This window comes from Oncorhynchus tshawytscha, linkage group LG16, assembly GCF_018296145.1.
Source record: "Oncorhynchus tshawytscha isolate Ot180627B linkage group LG16, Otsh_v2.0, whole genome shotgun sequence".
Lineage (NCBI taxonomy): Eukaryota > Metazoa > Chordata > Actinopteri > Salmoniformes > Salmonidae > Oncorhynchus > Oncorhynchus tshawytscha.
The window spans coordinates 23,754,582-23,771,989 of record NC_056444.1 but is presented as its reverse complement, the minus strand read 5'-3'; the positions used below and the strand labels follow the sequence as shown (position 1 = coordinate 23,771,989).

The 17,408-nt window shown below is 39.6% G+C and overlaps 1 protein-coding gene across 1 annotated transcript; it reads right to left on the bottom strand.

The window, feature by feature from the left end:
* Window positions 1-616: 616 nt before the first annotated feature.
* On the bottom strand, window positions 617-14,718 carry LOC112215534 (ATP-binding cassette sub-family D member 3). Its single transcript, XM_024374626.2, has 21 exons — window positions 14,597-14,718; window positions 13,751-14,000; window positions 12,129-12,165; window positions 11,931-12,032; window positions 11,125-11,213; window positions 10,121-10,190; window positions 9,426-9,523; window positions 9,117-9,240; window positions 8,847-8,903; window positions 8,618-8,760; window positions 8,396-8,465; window positions 7,838-7,907; window positions 7,439-7,628; window positions 7,043-7,207; window positions 6,813-6,876; window positions 6,414-6,491; window positions 6,151-6,216; window positions 5,786-5,995; window positions 5,536-5,640; window positions 5,241-5,297; window positions 617-1,263 (listed from the first exon to the last, which is right to left on the bottom strand). The coding sequence occupies exons 2-21, from the start codon at window positions 13,858-13,860 to the stop codon at window positions 1,186-1,188; spliced, it is 1,983 nt and encodes a 660-aa protein (XP_024230394.1). The 5' UTR covers window positions 13,861-14,000; window positions 14,597-14,718; the 3' UTR covers window positions 617-1,185.
* Window positions 14,719-17,408: the final 2,690 nt, after the last annotated feature.

The following is a 17,408-nucleotide window of genomic DNA, read 5'->3' as shown; positions in this document are numbered from 1 at the left end:
TTCCGCATTTAAGCCAACCGCACAGAATCAGAGAGGTGCGGGGGGCTGCTTTAATCAACATCCATGTTTTTGATGATTGGGGAACAGGGGGTTCACTGCCATGCCCAGAAGCAGGACATTTTTATCTTGTCACCTCAGGGATTCGATCCAGCAACCTTTCAGTTACTGGCCCAACACTCTAACCACCAGGCTGCCTGCCGCCCCTATTGGGCACAAACAACAACACAAAGGGCAAGAAGGTAGAGACAACAATATGTCACGCAAACCAGCCACATCTGTAAGTATCCATGATTGACTCTTTGAATGAAGAGATGGAGATAAAAATGGTCCAATTTGAGTGTTTTTTGCAGCTCGTTCCAGTCGCTAGCTGCAGCAATCTGAAAAGAGGAGCGACCCAGGGATCTGTGTGCTTTGGGGACCTTTGGAATGTGACTGGGTGTTGTATGTTGAGGATGAGGGCTGAGAGGGTTTTATAAACAAGCATCAACCAGTGGGTCTTGCGACGGGTATACAGAGATGACAAGTTTACAGAGGAGTATAAAGTGCAGTGATGTGTCCTATAAGGAGCATTGGTGACAAATCTGATGGCCGAATGGTAAAGAACATCTAACCGCTCGAGAGCACCCTTACCTGCTGATCTATAAATGGCGTCTCCATAGTCTAGCATGGTCATCTGAATCAGGATTCGTTTGGCAGCTGGGGTGAAAGAGGAGCATTTACAATAGAGGAAAAACCAAGTCTAGATTCAACTTTAGCCTGCAGCTTTGATATGTGCTGAGAGAAGGACCGTCTAGCCATACTACCAAGTACTTCTATGAGGTGACTACCTCAAGCTCTAAACCCTCAGAGGTAGAAATCACACTGGTGGGGAGAGGGGCATTCTTCTTACTAAACCACATGACCTTTGTTTTGGAGGTGTTCAGAACAAGGTTAAGGGCAGAAAAAGCATGTTGGACACTAAGAAAGCGTTGTTGTAGAGCGTTTAACACACACATACAATCACCGTTGACAAATGTTTACTTAACCAGACTAACATATCTGATCATTTAAATACATCTTGTCAAAAGAAAACAACAAAAGAGGTTACAATTGATTAAAAACAGTAGTCTAGGTTTGTTTTAAGTGCAGAATTAGTGGGCGCTTTTCTTCAGGCCGGAGGATGGTGTGTGTGTCGTTGACGCTCCTCTAGGAGCCGAACTCTATGGTCTCCTCGGTGATAGGTTTGAAGTCGTAGTTTCCTCTTCCGTCCATGTGAAGGTAGTACTGGAGGAAGTTACAAAACAAAAATTCAAAGGGTATTTCTGGCAGCAAAATGTTTTCAAAGTGTGGTTCCATATCCAGGCAGCCACACCAGTGCACACCATTTACAAAAATAATGTAGGGTAGATCAGCTTTGATATTGCAGATAGATTGCAGATTGCAGCTTCCATCAATGTAATTGAAGTCCTGTCTTTCCTCTACCCTCAACCTCTCCCATCTATTTCTGATGCCCATCCAGTTTGATTTCTAGTTGCCACATATTTTTTAACTGTGCTGTTCCACAAAAGTTGTGAACCTATATACATTTTACAGACACAGTATATTTTACATTTGTTATCTTGTTGTCATTAGTCCCACCCTTCAGCTCCACTCCCTCCATACTGGATTTCTATTTGCCATATATTTTTGAACTGTGCTGTTTCACAAAAGTTCTGAACCTTTCTATTCTTATAGTTTCTATAGATTTTAAATTACAGATGAACATTTTTGGTAAAATTATTTTTATATTAGTGATTGATTGACTATGACTTTTCAAAATCCCATAATAGTGCTATCTGCAGAGTTAGCTCCAGGTAAATGTTGCAATTCTTCAGCCATTCCTGGACCTGCGACCAGAAACAAGCTACATATGGACAGTACCAAAACAAATGATCTAATGACTATGTCTCCTTGCAGCTTTCTGCAGAGCCCCCATATATATATATATATCTATATACATACAACATTCTCTTGTTTGGAAGAATATTGTAGAATAATTGAAATAAAAACAATTGTGCTATGGAATCGGTACATTGAAAATCACTTCCCAACTTCCTTGCAATCTATATGGCACAGGTACCAACTTTTTGGTCCTTAAATTAAACTGGTATACTTTTATATTTATCACAATTTTCTTTAATTTTGGTCTTTAATGCAGGGCCGACAGACAAGTTCATTACTTTTCCCCCTTTCACTTGCCTCTTCCATTTTTGCGGTAATGCTTCAATTAGTAGGTTGTATTTTTGGGTAGAACCATATATTTTTGTTAGTTGCTTGTGTGACATAATTCCACCAGTCCTATTTATGATATAATTTACCAAGGTTATACTTTTTTAATTTTAAAATTGTATTGAAAAATTGTTTTGTTTTTTATCAGTTAGTATATTTGAGTTAAACCACAATATTTGTGGTATTATTTGTTCTGTCTTTTCTGGTGAATTAAACTGAAATTGCAACCAACTTTCTATGGCTTCTTTTAAAAAAGTGATATTTTGGAGATTTCATTTTCAAATAACCGAAAGTGAGAGGTTGTGATCTGAATAAAGGGAAAAAGGCCATTCTTGAACATGGGGTGCGATATTCCTACTAATTTGTTAGAGAACCAGTTCGGATTGAAGTATAACTTTTGTATGACTGATGCCTTTAGTGAGAGGTCAAATGCTTTAATATTTCAGAATATCTGCCCTCCTAATTAAAATTCATTATATAAATAAGACTTTAATTTAGTCCTGACTTGCCATTCCAAATCAAATGGATTAATTTTTGCATTTTTCCATTTTTCCAAAAATAGACAGGTATTTTCCTTTTCATTGTAGCAAGATTTTATCAATTTTTGGTAACTTTCTATTAAATGTATTGGAGTGAGATCATTTCTTTTTTTCAGGATATGTATACCGAGTATGTCCACATCACTGTCAGACCATTTTATTGGTAAACTACACAGTAATGTAAAAGTTTTATTTTTTGTGATCCAATGTGTAATATAGTACACATCATTTTGTTGTAATCCAGAGAGGTTAGAACAAATATCAAGATCCTCTTATCCTCGATGAGGCTGTGCCAGATCTGATTTTAACAGCTAACATTTCAATGGCAATAAGAAATAGATATGCCGATAGTGGATAACCTTGTTTTACTCCTCTTTGAAAGTTTAAAACTTTGAGAAGTAGCCATTTACTATTTTACACCTAGGGTTACCATACATAACTTTAACCCAAGAGATTCTCCACAATTGAAATATTCCAGGCATTTATACTGTATATAAACTCCAGTCGTACTCTATCAAAAACCTTTTCAAAGTCAGCTATGAATACCAGGCCTGGTTTCCCAGATGTTTCATAGTGTTCTATTGTTTACACTTGTCATATATTATCTCCAATGTATTGTCCATGTAAAAAACCTGTTAGGATTAATAATATCCAGCAATACCTTTTAACCTTTTAATCAGTTAATCACAACACTGAAGTGTAAGAGGCCTCCAATTGTTTTAGACTGGATCTTTATATTTACCACTTGGATCCTGTTTCAGTAATAATGATATCAGACCTTCTTGTTGAGTGTCCGATAATCTACCATTTATATAGGAGTGGTTAAAACATGCTAATAACAGTCCTCTGTGTATATCAAAAAGGTTTGGTATAACTCCTCTGGTATGCCATCCAGTCCTGGAGTTTTCCTGGAATTAAAGGCTTTAATTGCATCAATATGTTCCTCCGTAATTTGGCCTTCACATGAGTCTTTCTGTACAGATGTTAATTTTACATTATTAATAGGGGAAAAATCCATACAATTAGATTTGGTTAGTGGGGATGGAGGAGACAAATGAAAACATGTGCTTAGTACTTTACTTCCTCTTTCAACATTTAAAAAAAAAAGAATAATGGTTGACTCAGTCATTTGTAACAAGTTTCAGGGAATTCTATGTGCATTCTTCCCCATATTCCATCCAGTTCGCTTTATTTTTTACAATGTATTACACTGTATCTTTCTTGAATAAGTTCCTCCATTTCTTTTTGTTTTTGCTCTCACTTATTCTGAGCCTCTGTGGTACGGTTTTTATTGCTAACTATCTGTACTGTTAGTCCTTCCATTTCCTTTGTTTGTGTGGGCTCCTTGACCTACATTGCTTTTGTTTAAGAGATGAGTACTGAATTGCATGGCCTCTAAAGGAACATTTAAAAGTGTCCCATACAATAAGGGGATCTGCTATGTTACGTTGGAAAAAGTCAGTTATAAATTATTCTGTCCTAGTTAAAAACAAGTTAGCATCCAATAGGCTTTGATAAAATGTCCAATATCGTCATCCACATGGAAAGAATAATAATAATGCCAATTATTTGATGGTCTGGTTGCATTCTGTCCCCTATCAACACTTTGTTAACTTTTGGTGCCAGAGAGAATGACATAAGAAAGTAGTCAGGACGACTAGCTTGATTGAGCCTCCATCGTGTATGTCTCACTAGGTCAGGCTATTTAAGCCTCCATGTATCCACTAATTCCAATATATCCATGACATTGGTGATTTCCTTAAGTTCATGAGGTATTTAAAACCTTATTATGACCTCCCATCATGGTTCAAAACGTTTAAAAATCATCCATCTACCTGGAGGATCTGTTTGGACAATTCGCACATTTGGATCAAAATTACTGTTAATGAATATCATCACCCCTTTTGAATTTGATTGCCCATGGGAGAAATATATTCTGTCCCTCCAGTCCTTTTCCCACACAATTTCATCTACATTTGTAAAAAGGACCAAGCTCCAAATTTAGTATATATATATATATTAGATGACTATTATTACAATGTCTTATTTTTTTATATAAAATTTGATCAAATTGAATTAGTTTCCTGTAAACAATATATATTATATTCCTTCGCTTTTAGCCAGGTAAATAGTGATATTTTTTCTTATTATCTGCTAAGCCATTACAATTATAACTGGCTATACTTATTTCACCATAATGAGATTTCAAATCTATTTATCATACTAAATGTTCTTAAACTCACCATTAAAAAAACACTACCAGGGGAACTTGACCAAAACGTTTTGACTGACATGACACAAATGAAACAAAAGCTACATCTTAGAAAACTGCCCGAATGAGTTTCCCAATAAAAACTCCCAGATGTATCACAGCAAAACAACATACTGTACACTGACGCATCAGAAGCCACAAAGACCCACGTAACGGTGTTCCCAGAAAGGATGTCATCTTACCTCATGGTGTTTCCACAAAGACTTTCTGTGAGAGACAGTGAACAGACTGATGCCAACCTATGGATAAAGTAACAAACCAGTCATAAGATAAGAGCCAGAAAGATGCGACACAAACACAGATCAAATAATTACATGAGGAACTATATGAACTATGCTGCAGACATAACGTGTATGTAAGGTGTGCTGTTATTTATTAAACTGAAGTTGTATAAAGATGGAAGCTAACACTCAGACCTATCACAGTACATGCTTAGAGTCCAGATTAAAGGCTGGAGGGGGTTGGGGCTATTCGTACCGTTCTGCAGTGACTGTAGATGAAGTCCTCCACATCTACACTCACAGCACTGGTGCACTCATCCAAGATGGCAAACTGAGGTTTGTGGTAGAACAACCTTGCCATCTACAGACAGAGACAAACATCACACATACAAAACAAAGTCAATCACCTTAATTCTGTAATAAACTGAATTAGAATGTGATGATGTAAGCTTGAGAAAGCTTCGATTAAAAACTGAAGAAAGAATCAAAAAAAGAAAACGTCTTACCGCCATCCTCTGCTTCTCTCCTCCACTGAGGACATCCATCCAGTCCTGCACGGTGTCCCAAGTCCCCTCTCTGTCCAGGATGTGACCTAACTGGACGTTGCCCAGGTACTCCTTCAGCACCTGGTCAGAGATGCCTTTCCTCTTTTGCTCCTCATAGGTGTCAGGGTAGATCACCTGATCCCTCAGCGTGCCAATGGGCATGTAGGGTCTCTACATTAAGATGGAAGAGGTCAGGGGTCATGTACGGTCTCTACAATAAGATGGAACAGCCTTCCAGTAGAGCCAATATGGCTGCCAATTTACCAAAACATGGAATAGAATATAACATTGGTAATATAAGAGGCTGAAAGTGTCCATTTAGTTACCTGAGGAACATAGAAGAGCTTCCCTCGCTCAGGCTTGGTCAGCTGCCCTCCGAACAGAGGCCAGAGCTATAGAGTCAACAACACACCTAATGTTACCTCCATGGCCTACTGTGCTCTTAAGACACTTGAACCAAAAATGTTTGACTTAGTTGCAGTACTTCCATTATTACCAGATCTTCCATTGCCACATCTTATCTTACATAGACACAGTCATGTCAGTATGAATAAATAGAACAAGATCATAAAAACAGACAATTCTTCACCTCTCCCAGTACTCTGAAGAGTGAGCTCTTGCCACAGCCATTGGGCCCACACACTAACACGTTGGTACCAGACCGCACCTGAAGAAAGAGAGAGTGAAAGCAAGAGTGTCGGGGAGGGCATATAACCTCATTGTAACATCCAGCGTGGCCCTCAGAACTTTGAATGTCAACACTACTTCAACATCACCCATTAAAGTCTAAGTTGTTTGAGTGTACTTCGGTCCAACTGAATGACTAGACGAGTGGCACACATTCATTGGCGATGGACTCCAAAGTCATGGTAGCTTTACCATCTCATAACATCTATTTTGCAAGAGACCTGTGAGTTCTCAGTGAGACTAACCATGCAAAAATAAAAAGGTTAAATAAAATATACAAAGGAAAGAAAGAGATGCCCACTTCAAAGGTCAGGTCCTTGATCAGTACATCTCCATTGGGTGTTGCTAGTGGTGTGTGTTCAAACCTGCAACACCAACACAGTCAGACACTGTTCTTAGAGACAATTCATGCTCAGACCTCAGAAAACACCTTGGCTTTGGACAACTTCAGTGAGGTAAAAGTAAAATATTAAAGTGATTTCATGCAGCCAATATTATGTACAGCAATGCACTGAGGATTGTCACACATACTTGATGATGTGGTCTACGTTGATGATCTGTCCGCTGCCCGGGACCAGTGTGACTCTTTCTACACCTAATGATTCTTTGTTCTGATGGGAGACCATGGTACGCTCGTATTTCCCAGAGTTCAGTTCTTTCAGGACCTTCCTGAGCTCAGTGATACGCATGGTGAACCTGTTGGGAAGGAGAGACAGGCCTATAGCAGAAGACCACCTACACAGCACTTGGGAGTGAAAGCATGAAGAGCCGTGATGGAAGAGTAGAGTGAAGGCATGGAAAGACGGGAGCGATGTCCGTTATGTGCTCTCTGGCTGGAGAAGCCGCCCGATGAAATGGCATCAATTCAAATCGATTCAATGGAATTCGCGATGGGATCACAGTGTTTTGGGAAGAGTGAAGTCTCACCCGGAAAGCCTGGTCATATCTCTACCAGCCAGTACGATCCTTCCCAGAGCCTGGGCCAGACTCAGCAGCATCCTGCCACTCTGGTAATAGTCTTCCATCAGCTCAGCTTGGGTGCTGTTCATGTGGCGGGGGTCGGAGAGGTTGAGGAAGGGCCGACTCACCACCAGGTAGCCCACCACGGTGGCCATGTCTGCAGGGGGGGAAGAGACCCAAGAAGTGACTCATAGCTCTGGTGGAAAACCAATTCTGTATTGAACAATGTTATGTTGACACCTAGCAAAGCAATAATAATTATAATTTGATGTCTGGACAATATCAAGTTGACTGACAGCCATATATCTCTGGCTATGTAACGGAGGACATGATCATAAGCTGTAGGTTTAAAACATCAGATCTTACACTTGGCGACCATGCTGTCTACAAAGCCCATAGAGAAGCGGAAGAAGATGAACTTGTGCAAATGGTCGACCTGAGAAGATAGAAGACAAATGGTATCACAATATTAGACACTGTAGAGACCGTTCCAACCACAATCAGCAGTAAAGGTAACACAACATTATTAGACACTGTAGAGACAGTTCCAACCACAATCAGCAGTAAAGGTATCACAACATTATTAGACACTGTAGAGACCATTCCAACCACAATCAGCAGTAAAGGTATCACAAAATTATTAGACACTGTAGAGACAGTTCCAACCACAATCAGCAGTAAAGGTATCACAACATTATTAGACACTGTAGAGACCATTCCAACCACAATCAGCAGTAAAGGTATCACAAAATTATTAGACACTGTAGAGACAGTTCCAACCACAATCAGCAGTAAAGGTATCACAACATTATTAGACACTGTAGAGACAGTTCCAACCACAATCAGCAGTTTGCCCTTTGAGATGGAAGTGAACAAAGAAATCTTTAATATCCCTCTTACTGACAAAGGACTAATGGTACTTACCAGTTTCTTAAATGTTGAATGAATCGTCTGTTTCTCTCTCATGTTGCCATTGTAGAAGGCAATTTCCTCACTATGGCAAAACAGTACATGTTTAACATAAGTTAGTTCTCTTTTTTAAAGAACTCGCTCCTTGACTGAGGATTTATTTAACAGGTTTTACTTTAGTCAGAAAACACTGTACTGCCAACCCATGACAAAGTCAGTGTAGATCCAGGTCTTTACCTGTTGGTGATGAGTCGTGAGTTGACGTATCGGTACTCTCCCTCGTAGCGCTGCTCAATGACAGTCATCTTACCGATGGGCTTCCGCAGTCTGGTTAGGAACAGGCCTGAGATCAGCAGGTAGGCCATCATACTCGATGGGCCCTGAGGGAAACAATGACATTACATCCTGTTAAAACCTGAATGGAATCTATTGGATGCCTCTGGAATCGGAGTATATATATATTCACCTGGGCTCCGATGGAAGACGTCAGCTTGAAGATGTACAGTCCAATGTCCAAGAGAGGCTAAAGGAGAGATGCAGTAAGTGTACATTTTACACAACGTAGCTTTCTTGATGGCTTGTTTTCAGCAATATTATGATTTACACAAGAAGTTAATGATTGACTAAGATGTTCTACAAATACTGTACAAATTCGCACCAGACACCTTGGAACCACACACACAAACACAGAGGTAAACAGTAGTAAAAATGATGGTTTAGGTCAACTCTACTGTACCTTGCTGAGATTGGAGTAGAGGTCAACCACACTGTTACAAAACTTCTCTACGTCTTGAGTCAGCAGCTGGTCAGCGTTGGCAATGCGGTTATCCAGGTTGCCCATTTTGTAGTATGTGTATCCTCTGGGGATGGCACATGTTGAGTGAATTCATTTGTAGATTGGCTGTTATTTATTGTTAGGGACCATGTACAACATACCATTACACCATATTTAGTTAGATAACTATTTATCTGTAGTCCCTATTGGAATGTTTTCCGAAAAAGCCAGACATCAAGGTTCTGAGATGAGGCAGTAGACAATGCTTACTTGAGGTACTCGTCGTAGAGATGTTTGGTCAGCCTCTCTCTGAACTTCAGCTTCAGCTCGTTCAGACCCAGCTTCAAGAGGTTATTCACCAAGGCAAACTGGAAATGGACAGTCACAAAACACACTCTTTATTACTATCAGAGCTTAATCAAAATACAACCTATTGCAGTGCCTGTTCTCCAAGCACAGTATGCATGCGATGAAATCTGGATTTTTCGTTAAATGGGCAGAGGGACTGTTTAATACAAAACACGCAGAGCAAATTAAATACCAAGTGTCTAGCAAATAAGATACAGTACATTTGAACAGAATGTCAAGCTTATGTGTATGTATACGAACAACATATTTTCCAGTATTTCAGCCAACGTATGAATTAAATATATGGTTATTAATACATTAGTATTGGTACGTGATGAATTACAGTAGAGAGAGGTTAATAATTGATATTCAGTGTATATTGCCATGTTGATATCAGACCTCTGAGAATTTACACCAAAATAACAATTATAACACTAAAGAAGTACTGTGGGACTACTGTAGCACATTCAGAAGTCTGGTAATTGTAAACTATTGTTTATACAATTTTTATCAACTTACTACTGCAATATGAGATTTAAAATCAGACTCAAGTATATCAATTAACATCTAGACTCATGTACATTTTGGATGTGATGAAATGCCAAAAACACACTTACAATTGGCATAGCTTTGCAACACTTGAACAAGTAGTTCTTGAAATCGGCGTTGTTGCGAACGATAATTGCACTGCAAACCACAACATGCACAAGAATGAGCAAACATGGGACAGATAGCTGTTGTCCGATTGATTCATTTCAACATTAGTGGCAGTGATTAGCCTCTGGCCTCCTTCAGATCTGCTTGTGCTTTACCCAACTCCTCTGCCATGACGGTCATAGTAATTGGCAAGGAAAAGTGTCATTAGCTCAAGCACATAGAGTACATATTCGGTGACCGAGCTAGAAGTCATGGAGAGCGGAGAAAAAGTAACAACCAAACAAATTTATAAAGATGATTTAGGATCATTCACATACGGCCCAGCTAGTGTTTTGCTGCATTGGCCGTGAGATTGTATGGAAGCAGAGCTCTGACATTAAGGATGATTTGTTATACAAATAGATACACTGGTGTTGGAACAGCCAATGGCAATTAGTCATGTTGAGTTTACAAATGTTATGGCCTGAAAAGCTTAACTGTACTAGGCAACAAACAACGAAAAACACGGGTTATCGGTTTTATAGGTTTGGGTTCTATGAAAACCATCACGTGGTGGAGAGTTACCCAAGGTATGACAGCAACATAGGAATAACAGATTGCGATCTCTGCTAATGACACCACTATGGGAGATTGAAAGACAGCAATCAATTCCTGAGCAGGAAAATAAATACGGTTTGATATGGGGCTGGTTTCCCTGACCCAGATGAAGCCTAGTCATGGAGTAAAGAGCACTACAATTATTATCTCCATTAAACATGCGTCTTATTCCAGTACTAAGCTGAACCTGTGTATGGGGAACCGGACCATAATATTTTAACCCTTTCAACACTTCCACCACCAAACTCATTGGCTATCATGATCTGGTTAACAGTCATAGTGAAGCAGCCTAACAAGTCACATGGATAGTCAGTGTTCTAACCGTAGAACTGGTATTAGAACACTATTATAGCTCTATGGTTCTAACCTTTCAATCATGGTTCCGTTCTGGATCATCCATACGTCACAGTATGTCCGTGTCACCAGCATAGCAGCGATGAAGAGAAGGTATCCAGTCTGGGGTGATAACAATGGAGGGAACGGAGAAGTGGTGCAGGACAGGTGGGGAACAGATAACACCATGTGAACAAATCCCTCAGATTAAACAATACAATGTTCATAAACAAGTCAATCTCATGTTGTATTGTAAGTAATGTGTGCAAACTAAAAAAAAATGAATGAGTAAAATATGGCAGTTCAAATGTAGAATGGGCCTGTCCTTAACTAACAGCATGACCAGTATTTCCGTCTTATTAGAGTTAATTGAGTTCAATAGAGGATCAACTCTGATACACCCAACAGATGTCATGTCATCGCAACCTTGGCTTATCAAACAAACGGATCAGTATATAAGGTCAATGTCTAGGCTCCATGGTTTTGTAGAACACACAAGTTTAGACAATATTGTAGAATATGTTGAGACACGCACGCATAGAGTAAGAGATAAGTTGTGGGGTAAAAGTGACGCAATGAAGGAACACATATCCATCTTTACAAGGCAAGGGTATCGCCTGTTCCCACAGATATTGATTAGTTCAAGGTTCAATGCTTATCATGATGTGACGCAACAGAACATACATTTACAAAGACATCCACTTAATATTATTATTCAGATTACATAATAATGGCCCTGTAATAAGCCATTGGGAAATACTAAGATCTTGTTTTTTTGCTTAATATGTGCAATTGTTGACCATATTTTCTGTAACAAAACAACCCAACCACTAGGCTCACCTCTTTGCAGAACCATCGAGGCACCATGATCCGGAGGATCTTGCTGATTCTGAGGAAGAAGACATAGTCCACCGCCGCCCGGTCTTTCTTAGCTGCTTTGTCCTGCACAAATAGAGCCAAAGCAGTTGTTGGGGACAAATGTGACAATGACATGTAGTTGGATATTTTATACATTTGTTGATGCACTTACATACTTACTTCATTGCTCAACACCAGTTCTGAGCTCCCTTTTGTACTGTAAAAGACATCGGGCACATAGTCAGATATAATGTTCCAACAGACATGTGGGACATCAGGATAGCAACACAGTGCCAAGGTAACATTAGTTTCATCATGACCATAATAAACCAAGTGTATGTTGTGTAGGCTAAACTAAGGTCACAAGGAGTCTTGACACAGCATTTAACCTGAAATGAATTAGCAATTTGTAACTGTCCAATGAACTTTCAATATACTACTGACAGGCAGCATGCTGCTAATAAACGTCATTGTATCTTGCGGGAAAACTGACAGTGTTGTCTTTGTTACTTTGTTGCCAAATATAGCAACATTTGCCCCAATTATCCTGCTGACCCAGGCTATGAAGAACTATACTGTTTGCAAATGAGAAGGGATACTTACATCAGAGATATAATAACACATAATTACTGCAACATACATTTTTTTTAACCTTTATTTAACTAGGCAAGTCAGTTAAGAACAAATTCAAAAGGATGGTCTGGGAACAGTGGGTTAACTGCCTGGGGCAGAATGACAGATTTGTACCTTGTCAGCTCTGGGATTTCAACTTGCAACCTTTTGGTTACTAGTCCAACACTCTAACCACTAGGCTACCCGGCAACCCCATTTGCATCAACCCTTGTCTCTTATGGATAACCGCAATATTATATAACTGCAATACATCACTGACTTTCAGATTTAAGACATTACATCTGTCAATTTGGACATTCAAGAATTCTGTCTAACTTGGATTGCTGGCCACAAGTTCTGTGATACAAGAACACACCAAGGTAAAATTAGTTTTATATTGGATATTCAGACTTCAATAGGTCTTACACAAAGCGTGCCATGACTATAAAAATTATATATATTCTGAAAAGGGGAGGATGGAGAACAATCCACATCATTTTTGGTTTGAAATGTTGATATTTTTTCGAAAATAACTAACTGCTTTTGGGATTGTCTCTTTCTCTTAAAGAGGCAGGTTGTTGGGGTGGGATCAGCCATTCACTCTGGCTGCAACACCACATGCAGTGATTAGATCCACCTTAAAATAAGCATTTCGAAGCAGAGTGCTATTGAATATTGAAAGCCACCCTAAAAATATAAATAATCCACAAAAAAAATCATAATTATATTTCAACTACTACAAAAAAACAGGTATTTTTCTCTTTCATTTGGAATATGTAATTTTCATAGTCATGGCACGTTTTTGTAAGAACTATTGAAGATTGAAAGTGGAAAAAAATTATAATAAATACAAATTAACTGGATTTTTGTCCATTCTCCCCTGATTCAGAACATAACCATTTTCATAATCATGACACGCTCTGTGTAAGATCTATTGAAGATTGAAATCTGGAATCTGATTTTTTTTTAGAACAACAAAAGGTTGAGTGGATTGTTCTCCATCCACCCCTGATTCAGAATATAACATTTTCATAGTCATGGCATAATTAGTTCAATATAGAGAAAAAAATAATATCCACTGAATATCTAATATAAAACTCCTTTTACCTCAGTCAAGAACCGGTGGCATGGGCACTCTAGGAATGCACAATTAAAGTACAACCAAGATTATAATTTGTTCAGCAACATACCCGCTTGACTTGCCTCCTCTTCTTCTTTGCTTCAGGATGCATAAAGCGAGTAGGACTCCCCCAGCTATCGAGGAGTTTTTAGCTGTAAAATATTTACTGACGGCTGCCATGTTTCCTAGAGTACCAGCTGAGCCGCAGAGTTGGCAACTATATTTCAAGGAAAGTAGCTGTAGGCTGCTCCATTTGTAGCCTCTCTGCCAAGTCTCCAACAACCGGATGTTCCGGTTTTCAGGGCAAATGGAAAGAGAGCCTGTGAAGTGAATTCCACTTTTGAATATTAACAAGGTGACACCAAAGACAGTACAGTACGAAGATAGGCTGCAACTGCTTCTCCAATAGAAATCCCAGATCACACTTATAGTCTCAAGTAGAAACACATAAACGGGTCTAAAACTCATCTCAAGCCAAACTGAGCATGTGCAGCCCTTCATATCAAAGGCACTCGTTCGCTATAAATCTGTTTTTGACAAAAATGAAAACGTGTCAGTTTGTCTCGTTCACTAGGTTATAGTAATAACATGTTCAACTACTTAGAGTTGCACTATGCAGGAATCTCTCCGCTATTTCTTAGTTTCTAAAATTCTAATAGTTTGCCTATTTTCAGTTTATGTGACAAAACAAACAAGCATAGTGTAGATAATCATTGTACCATCTAAACCTCTGTGAAATATGATTTCCATAACCAAAAATATTGTATTTTCAGCTGTTTGAAGCAGGTGTATAAAACTGAAAGCAAAAGATGCAAAGACAAAACTTAAAAACAGGAAGCATATAAATAGCACACATAGAACAGATATATTGCTTCTTAGACTTGCTTTCAATGAGAATCACAGATCTGTAACTCACATTTCTATGTGAATTTTGTCAGTTCACCCAAAAAGTTACATATTGCAGCTTTAAGACATATGCTAGAATCTAGGTTATGCCTTTAGATTTCGAGAAAATGAACAACTAAGGAAGGCATTTTCACTTCTCTCATTGACTTCTCAAATTCCAAACCCCCCGCCTAGTCTGTTTGGTCTGTTTCACAAGCGTTGACGGAAGTCTCACGATGTTGCACCTCTGGGTTTAGAAAGTCTGCGGTAACACTCCATCTTAACTCCTCCTCCACATTAACTGGATTGGTTGAACAGTGCAGAAGAGAACCTCCCCTGACAGATTTTTTTCTTCTTGACAAGACCAGTATGTAGGGCAGTGGTCACCAACCATTTCTGAGTCGAAATGCAAGCCGAGATCTACAGCTCAGATTGTTTTTGAAATATGACTTAAAAAAATGTAAGCCTATGCAACATTAACCACTTAAAAGCAGTTCTGCAGCAATGAGGTTTGTGCAGGTGGCTATAGGCCCAATACATGTTGTTCTTTTCAGACCATTTCAAAATTATAATTAAAAAATGTAGTTATTTGATCACACTGGTAATAATTTGTATTTACTTGTGAGGAACAGCTGAGTGAGTGGGATATCTTTTATTTAAAAAAAATACTGGACTGATGGCCTTTTTTACCAGATTGATGGAGGGAGCACCGTGCCTCACACGACTCACTGTCTCTCCACTCTCCCTCCCTCCGCTGAGAATAGGGGACACAGTTACAGAGTTTCTAAACCCAGAGGCGCAACATTGCAAGACTTCTAGGAAGACTTGCCAGGCAGACTAGGCCGGGGTTAGGGGTTAGAGAAGCACTCCGTTCTGCAACCTCAGGTGTCCTGGGAGGGCAGCTCCTGCTCAGCCCAGTCCAAGCTCTTCTCTATCCTGGCACCCCAATGGTGGAACCAGCTTCCCCCTGAAGCTAGGGCAGCAGAGTCCCTGCCCATCTTCCAAAAACATCTGAAACCCTACCTCTTCAAACAGTCTAAATAATCCTCTTCCTCACTTCAACCCCCCCCCAAAAAAAAAAAAAAAAAAAAAAAAACACTTTACCAGCACTTGCAATTTTTGCCCTTCTTCATACTGTACTGTCTTTGACACAGTCTTCCAGCTGATGGTGAAACTCAAGTTGGACTGCATTATTTCTGCCTCATGCACCAATTCATGTTGTTACTCCTATGACCAGAGAGATTGAAATATTCCTAGATATAAAAAAAGACACAATCCACTAATAATAACAATGCAACACTTTGCATATTTACATATTCATTGCAACTGCAGTGCTGGTTGTAGCATGAGTGGAAGTAGGGAGAATGCACATTTTATGGCTTATAAAAGTGTTGAACAAAGTGTTGACAGTAATGAATAACAATTTCAACATGAACTTACTCATCAAAATAGCAGCTCTTCGCTGTATTCGTTCAGTCTCTCTCAAGTCATTGTATGAAAGTTTTTAAATCTCACAGTATCAACTTTGCTGTGTGTTTGAGGTGAGGCTTCTTTTTACAGTCTGTGGCTCGAGGAAACCGTGCAGACACTGTGATCTGAGCTATCTGATTGGCCAGCGATAGCACTTGATTCTACATTCAAGCATTTCGCTACACTCGCATTAACATCTGCTAACCATGTGTATGTGACAAATAAATTTGATTTGATACATTCAGACACATGAAATAGTTACAAATGGGAACACTTTGCCTTCCTGGCGCTAGGGCTGCTGAATCAAGTGTGCCTACCACCAACAGCACTAGGGCTGCTGAATCAAGTGCCCCTACCACCAACAGCACTAGGGCTGCTGAATCAAGTGCACCTACCACCAACAGCACTAGGGCTGCTGAATCAAGTGCCCCTACCACCAACAGCACTAGGGCTGCTGAATCAAGTGCCCCTACCACCAACAACACTAGGGCTGCTGAAAGTGCCCCTACCACCAACAACACTAGGGCTGCTGAATCAAGTGCACCTACCACCAACAGCACTAGGGCTGCTGAATCAAGTGCCCCTACCACCAACAGTACTAGGGCTGCTGAATCAAGTGCCCCTACCACCAACAGCACTAGGGCTGCTAAATCAAGTGCCCCTACCACCAACAGCACTAGGGCTGCTGAATCAAGTGCCCCTACCACCAACAGCACTAGGGCTGCTGAATCAAGTGCCCCTACCACCAACAGCACTAGGGCTGCTGAATCAAGTGCCCCTACCACCAACAGCACTAGGGCTGCTGAATCAAGTGCCCCTACCACCAACAACGCAAAATCAAGTTTCTTTCATGAATCAAGTTTCTTTCATGCCTGCTACATTAGGTTACTCCGTTTGTCAATAGAAGTCGCTAGATGAGGTCATGATGTAATATGTATATTTGCGCAAGCGTATTAAAAATATATAATACACACTGCCGTTCAAAAGTTTGGGGTCACTTAGAAATGTCCTTGTTTTTTAAAGAAAAGCTCATTTTTGTCCGTTAAAATAACATCAAATTGATCAGAAATACAGTGTAGACATTACTAATGTTGTAAATGACTATTGAAGCTGGAAACAGCTGATTTTTAATGGAATATCTACATATGCATACAGAGGCACATTATCAGCAACCATCACTCCTGTGTTCCAATGGCACATTGTGTTAGCTAATCCAAGTTTATAATTTAAAAAGCTAATTGATCATTAGAAAACCCTTTTGCAATTATGTTAGCACAGCTGAAAACTGTTGTCCTGATTAAAGAAGCAATTAGACTAGTTGAGTATCTGGAGCTTCAGCATTTGTGGGTTCAATTACAGGCTCAAAATGGCCA

What these genes read in the sequence shown, in the direction of transcription:
- LOC112215534 (XM_024374626.2), bottom strand. Translation starts at nt 13,860, where the DNA reads ATGGCAGCCGTCAGTAAATATTTTACAGCTAAAAACTCCTCGATAGCT. An exon ending in TCTACTCCAATCTCAGCAAG is followed by an intron (nt 8,904 to 9,116) that starts GTACAGTAGAGT and finishes TCTCTCCTTTAG; the next exon opens with CCTCTCTTGGACATTGGACT. An exon ending in TCACGACTCATCACCAACAG is followed by an intron (nt 8,466 to 8,617) that starts GTAAAGACCTGG and finishes GTTTTGCCATAG; the next exon opens with TGAGGAAATTGCCTTCTACA.